This window comes from Impatiens glandulifera, chromosome 2 (genome assembly GCF_907164915.1).
Source record: "Impatiens glandulifera chromosome 2, dImpGla2.1, whole genome shotgun sequence".
Classification (NCBI taxonomy): Eukaryota; Viridiplantae; Streptophyta; class Magnoliopsida; order Ericales; family Balsaminaceae; genus Impatiens; species Impatiens glandulifera.
This window is the reverse complement of record NC_061863.1, coordinates 15,243,299-15,250,834: the sequence shown is the minus strand read 5'-3', so window position 1 is coordinate 15,250,834 and position 7,536 is coordinate 15,243,299. Positions and strand designations below refer to the sequence as shown.

Below are 7,536 nucleotides of genomic sequence, written 5' to 3'. Positions count from 1 at the left end.
GATACATTGAGATAAAAAAAATATCGAAGTCCTTGCATCTTTGGAGGACCACATTAAATATCCAAATTGGCATGTTAAAAACAATAAATTATAAGCCAATAAGGAAAGGAAATTTTGATCAAGTTACTTGTTCAGTCAATATCTACATATTTTATGTGAGCCTTTAAACTTTTAATCTCATTTATTAACAGCATTTACCTCCATTTCTCCTACCCGTTGTCCCCGGCCTTGTTAAGGTTGATCTCTCATTTTTATTACAAAACTAACAGAAAAATATTATAATGAAATCCATTTGATGATCGAATCAATTGACTAGGCCTGGAATTTAGAGAACTAGCATTTTGGATGAAATGAATCCTTGTCAAACAAGTTTGGAGATTGTATTAAAATAATTATTCTTTTTTGTGGAGACTGTTTAATTAAGAGTATTTACTTTCCATTCAAAAATGTGTAGGATATAAAGATAAAAAGTTATTATTTTTATGTGGAAGTCTTTTTGTAGGAAGAGACTATGAATTTGTGAAAAATTGTCGTTGAAAAATCATTGAGAGAAGACAAGTGACTTCTGAAATTTAAAATGGTTTCTCTCTTAAACGTTATGACAATATTAATGTCATTTTGTTAAAGGCTGGAAATTTAATTTCTATAATGTCATTCAACAATGTAAATGTGAATGGTTTTTTTTTAATCAAAATGGTGACTTAATCAATTGATTCCAAAAGAGGTAACTAAATTATACATTTCCATCCATAGCTCTTGTGATAGAGTTGTATGTAATGATATTTTTGATGAGATTTATATATACCATTACTGGAGGGTAAAATTCATTAAGTCAAATTGTTTTTATTAAATCTCATAGTGATCCATCATCTTCTTTTATTAACAGAAAAATGGATGTTTCATTGTAGATTAAAATTAGTACCACATCTGATGGTTCTGATAAGTTTGGTGGGTCTGTTGGGTCATCAATAGCTGATTCTGGGTTGGTCACTTCTGAGGCTGCTTTGGTCGGTTAGGAAAGTTCAGGTACTGCAGGTTTGGGTGATATTGGTTCTGGATTAGCAGGGATCTGTGACACTGATATTGAAACTAATCAATCGTTGACAATCGAGGACAGCCAAGATAGTGATGCTTATGGGTTTTCAGAAAATGATAGCAGTGTTGGAAAGGATTATGAAATGGCTAGGCAACTTGTTAACCATGATGACAATGAAATTCATGAATCCAACTTCCAAATTACTTTATGAATATTATGACATGGAATATACGGGGCCTTAACGATCCCATCAAAAGCAAGGAAATTCGTAAGATTATTGATAATAGGAAGCTTACTATTTTGGGAATTCTTGAAACCAAGGTGAAGGATCGCAATGTTGATAGAATCAAAAGTCTTTGTATGGACAGTAAATGGGACTTGTTACATAACTCTAACAATAAAACCGGTAGGATTTGGGTTGCTTGGAATGTTGAAGTGGTTGATGTCAAAATGCTCTATACTTCTGATCAGGTTATTATGGTTGAAGCTAAAAGCAAGCTTGACGACAATTCTTTTCGGTTGGCTATTGTTTACGGTGGTAATTCGGGCACAGATAGAAGAATGTGATGGAGATGTCTAAATGATAGAATTGATGATGAGGACCCATGGGCTGTTTTGGGGGATTTTAATGTTACTAGGGCTGAAAATGAGAGAAGAAGGGAACTTCGAATAAACTCAAAATCCTCTCGGAGAGTCATTAACAAATTCCATGTATGTTGACGATTACGAAGATTGATATAAATATTGGCTGCATCAGTACTCGGCCATCTAGGATCTCCATGTGCAATATGATCCCAAAGTTCTTGTAATTCTGATACATACCTATGAATTATTTGACCAGGTTGTTGTTGCATTCGATGAAGCCTTCTATATAACTGAAATTGATTGACATCATCAGATATAGAGTATCGATTCTTTAAGAAATCTCATACCTCTTGTGCAGTGTCGAAACGTCGAAAATTGAGCTTAATTGCCTTAGTACATGTATTACGAAACTATGTAGTACATGTATTACGAAACTATGTAATAATTTGATGGTTCATGCCATCCAAATTGACTAGGCGATCTGTAAAGACAGTTTCAGATTCTCCATCTATTTGTTTGGGTTTAGGAATTTCTCCAGTAACGATGCGCCACAGGAGTCTACCTTTAAGAAAACTACAAATTTCTTCCGCTCACAATTCATAATTTGTACCATCAAAGATAATATTGATAGGGTTTGAGATATATTGAGACAACTTATCCATTGAAGTTGAATCAATATGATCCTCAATAAGTAGTAAAATAATGAAAAAGAAAGAGGATTGACCACAAACCTTAAACGACCACAAACCCTAGAGCCTGCTCTGATACCATGTAAGAATAGATAGAAAGAGAATAATATTGTGTGCATTATTAATATTACAAGAGTAACTTGAGTTACATATGAAAAGTATTAAAAATAATATAATATAATGTAGAATATAATATTTTATAGGATATAATATAATAATATATTAATATAATATATTATTATATTATATACAATAACATCCCAAAATATAAAACTGGTTATATCACAAATTGTTCATCTTCTAACCAGCTACTAATATCCATATTTTCCCATAAAAAATCATCCCAATCGGTGCTTACTTGAAGAATATTTTGTTGCTCAAGAGAAATACTGTCAACTTTTAGCGTCGTCTCTGAAACAAAATAATGAGATGTGGGTAAATGTTGTTGCCAATAATCATCTCCTTGTTCTAGAGACATGTCTTTACTAGAGACGTTGCTTTCTACTAATTTATCGTGTGGAGATTTCAAACACCAAAGAGGACTTTCATGGTTCTGCTCATGCTCTAACAGTTGCGTCTTTGAATGGTTTTGATAAGTGATTTCTTTTGTTTCGTTCAATGTGTTGTGAATTATGTTGTCAATCATAGTAGCTTTATTTTTCAATAAAGAGAAGCTTTTCGACAAGGTTCGAGGTCGAGGTCTAATAACTTCAACCTTGTTTCGATTATCGAATTTTATTAAAATATTTACTTTTTTATTGGAACAATTTGGTTCAAGGGTTTTTTTGATGTGGCTGTTCCAAAAGTTTTTTATGTCGTTCGCCGTTCTTCCTGGAATTCTTCCCGCAATTAGTGACCACCTACAATATCATCCAATTGAAATATTAGCATTTATTGACAAAAAAAAATAAAAGTTGTTTGTTTTATTCTACGTTGTTGTTTAGTCTATTTTTTGTGTGTGGAAAATAATGGGTAACTTTATAGTTAAATACTTACAAAGTCATATAATATTAATAGTTGATAATAACATTATAATATTTCTTTAGTTCAGTGGCGATGATTGAATAAAAAGTTATTACTTAATTGTCGAGTTTGAATATTCATTCTAAAAAGAAATTTAATTAATTATAATTTAAAATTATTTATTGACCAAAAATCTTAATGGAATTCCTAGCTGAATTTATTGTAGAAAATGCATGGTGAATGTAGGTTCTAATATTTAATTCTTTTAAGAAAAAATAAAAATCTTATAAATAAGTCAAAGGTAAAAATGTTATCGTTCATTGTTTGATATTGGGTTATTTAAGTTTTTGACGGAATTAAAACAATAAAAAAATTGGCATTTTAGAATTATTTGAGTTAAGTTATTAATATATCAAAATTTAGAACTGAAGAATTGATTAATTACTTGTTGCCTAGCAGTTTATGAAGTTTAAGAAGAATATCAATCTCATCCTCAGCAAAACTTCCTCTTTTTATACGCGGACTTAAATAGTTCAACCATCTCATTCTACAACTCTTTCTGCACCGGTTCAATCCTGTTCATCGCATAATTGATTAGTCATTTTGTTTTCTTCATGTTAACGTATAAATAATATTTTAATTAATACCTGCATTTTTTGGAACAAAGTGCCACTTTCCTTCTCCGTTCTTGTTAATATAACGAGTGAGGAGAAGATCTTCTTCAGCGGACCATGCACCCTTCCTCACTCCTAAACCCAAATTATGACCAGAACCAAAACCGGAACCTTCTATTTCCATTTTAACCTAATTCCTATTAAATATATATGAGTTAGCTTATCACCAAAGAAATATTAGGGAAAATTATTAAGAAAATGAAAACATTACCGACAAAAATGAAAATTATATATGATGAACTAGAAAGATGTAAGGTGCACAAAAATACCTCGTCTCCTAAGATAACTAGCTAAGGTATATATATATATATATATATATAATTGAAACTAGCCAAGGCCCAAGGGGACCATGCATGTGTTCAGGGCCCGCCATAGGGTGAGCCGCCTCACTCCCTCTCTCTGCTACCTCATCAAGATTTGATCTTAAAACCTAATTTAAATTATTATAACATTTAATCTTCTAATTAAACTATTTTACTTATATTATTATTATATTATAATAATTATTAATTTTTTGATATAACATAAAATTTAACACCTTAAAAAAAACAATAATAATAGCATAATTTTACTTTCGTATAAAGCACCCCAAATTTTGTGAAACCCTACACCTACATGTTTGTAAGAAGCTGTTTTGTAATCGAGAAATGATATTCTCAACGACTGACCAGCGAAAGCAAGACCACGAATCCTACGTGGCCTTGCCAGCTAGGAGAGAGAAAAAAAATAATAAAATAAAAAAATAAAAAAATGAAACGTTTCAGTTTCACCCTCTTTCTTCTTTCCTCTCTTTCTTCTTTTCATTTATCACTTCCGGCAAACTCCGACTTCTTCTCTGGCGATTTTTCTCTCCGGCATCCCCGACTTCTTCAACTTTCTTCATCTTCTTTCGATCGAAAATGGTAGGTCTTCTCCTTCGGGTATGTTCACTTCATTGTCTGCATTCGTCGTGTTCACTTCATACTATTTTTTCAGGATGATGGTCCATGTAATCTCCATGCAAGACTCCAAAATCTCCAAGGACAAGGTAAATAACATATTCTCTTTTAGAATCATAGATCATTTCGATGATTTAAAGACCGTTTAGGTTTTTGCGGTTAGGGTGAGGGTTAGGGTTATGAATTTTTATGATTTTAATGATTTTAACAATAGAAAGGGATGATTATTGTGCATTTGCTGCATTATGGGTCCCAAAAGTATTGTTTCGGGACTAGAAAGTATGATTATATAATGCAGAAATGGGATTTTGATATGTTTGCTGAATTAAGGGTCCCGAAAGTGTGGTTTCGGGACCCGAAATGTGTTGTTTCGGGACCCGAAAATGGGATTTTGATATGTTTGTTGAATTAAGGGTTTTGAAAGTGTGGTTTCGGGACCCGAAATATATTGTTTCAGGACCCGAAAATGGGATTTTGATATGTTTGGCTGTTATGGGTCCTAAAAGTGTGATTTCGGGACCCGAAATAGAGTGTTTTGGGACCCGAAAGTGTGATTATATCATGTTTGGCTGTTATGGGTCCCGAAAGTGTGGTTTCGGGACCTGAAATGAATGGTTTCGAGACCTGAAAGTGGGATTATGGGTCCTGAAAGTGTGGTTTCGGGACCCGAAAGTGTGGTTTCGGGACTCGAAATGGATGGTTTCGGGACCCGAAAGTGGGATTATATCATGTTTGGTTGTTATGGGTCCCGAAAGTGTGGTTTCGGGACCTGAAATGGATGGTTTCGGGTCCCGAAAGTGGGATTATATCATGTTTGGCTGTTAAGGGTCCCGAAAGTGTGGTTTCAGGACCCAAAATGGATGGTTTCAGGACCTGAAACATGAGGTTTCAGGACCCAAAAGGGTTGTTTCGGAGCCCGAAATGAGTTGTTTCAGGACCCGAATTGCTTCATTTATTTGATTATCTACTTCATGGTTTTTAAATGTTTATCTTTTGTTTTTGTAGGGTAAATAAACGTAAAAGGAATGAAGCAGCTCCCGAAGCGGCTCCCGCTCCCAAAGTAGCTCCCAAATCCCCCAAAGCAGCTCCCAAAGCAGTTCCCAAATTCCCAGAGCAGCAGCTCCCAAAGCAGCCCCCCACAACTTATTTTTAACTAGGACATCGTCTAATGGCCTATTCACTCTTCTTCAAATGCTGTCTAAGGAACAACAAAAAGATGATGTGAAGTCAATAGGCTTTGGCTCTCTACTTTCATTATCGCTTTCAAAATGCCCCGGGGAGATCTTTCGTTATCTAGTCAGACAGTTTGACTGTAATAAATGTTCATTCACCCTAGAGAATGGCGAGGAAATGAAAATCGAAGAAGAGGACGTTCATATGATATTGGGTCTCCCAAGAGGGGAGCTGGACATTGAAGAATATCAGAATAACGAGACTGATGAAAAGTTGAAGGCATTTAGGAGTCGATGGGGTAACCCTGTTAATGGCGCTCCTTTAGCGACTACTATGCCGGCGAAAATCATTGATAACAAAGCTGCTGGCAACAATTTCAAGATAGACTTCATATTATTTGTTGTCAGCTGTTTTCTCTAGTGTGATCACCTAGGTCAACTATCCATGTATATCTCATTTCTGTTATTTTCCCTTGCATGACAACATATATGTATTGTTAAATAATCTTCAAATATGTTTTTTTCACTTGTAGGTATAGAATTCTGAAATCTATTTCAGATGTTGATAATATCAATAAGTTCAATTGGTGCAAATTTGTACTTGAAGATTTAGTTCAATCATGCGCAAAAGTGAAGGAGAATGAAAAACGACATTTCCAAGGACCACATACGTTCTTAATCGTAAGTTATCACCAATTAATTTTCATGTTTTAAAAAAATATTTGGTTTTAACATATGTATGTTTACAGTTGTGCTACATGTATAGGGTGAGCAACCCTGAACTTGGAGGAGTTAATGAGCGACAATTTCCTATACTGTCATGTTGGAATGACACGATGTTGAAGTTTAGGCTGGATATAGAGTTTGAAAATGGAGGATTCGGACATGGAAGCGTTCTAGGACGCATTCCACTACTGGGTATGTGGGAGGAGAGCGATGACGAGGATAATTATGTGGGGGGGGAGAAGAACGAGGAGAAGGATATGAATGAGGAGGAGGATGTGGGGGTGTCTCAGCCTCGAAAGGAAGCAGTAGAAGAACCTAAGAAGGCAACACCTAGGAAGAGGTCAGAACCAAGGAATTGAACACCTTTGAATGATGGCCTACCACCACTAAATGTAACACCTCTGAACACGACAGCTCCGAACGTAGATAGACTGAGTTTTACAGAGAATTTGCTGTGGAATACTAAATGTACATTGTTTATTGAAAAAGGCACGAGAAGACTGGAATCTTTAAGTTCAGATTGGGATACAACGCCATTGTATGACAACGCCATCCACATCATATACACAACAATGGACAAGAATAAACGTTTTAGGGATGCCATGCACAGATACTTCAAACATCGAACACCCACTAAAAAAATGTGCGAGTCAAATACACTGTAATAATCATCTGTTCAAATTTAAACAAAAATATCAAGAACATCTTACAAAAGTTTGTCGACATTTTAAAAGTAGATTGTCCTGAAACGTA

General features: G+C 34.6%; 1 protein-coding gene across 1 annotated transcript; it reads right to left on the bottom strand.

Annotated features, from left to right (window-relative positions):
* Positions 1–2,587: 2,587 nt before the first annotated feature.
* Positions 2,588–4,109, bottom strand: LOC124924397 (transcription factor MYB113-like). Its single transcript, XM_047464439.1, has 3 exons — positions 3,921–4,109; positions 3,719–3,848; positions 2,588–3,170 (listed from the first exon to the last, which is right to left on the bottom strand). The coding sequence occupies exons 1-3, from the start codon at positions 4,069–4,071 to the stop codon at positions 2,588–2,590; spliced, it is 864 nt and encodes a 287-aa protein (XP_047320395.1). The 5' UTR covers positions 4,072–4,109.
* Positions 4,110–7,536: the final 3,427 nt, after the last annotated feature.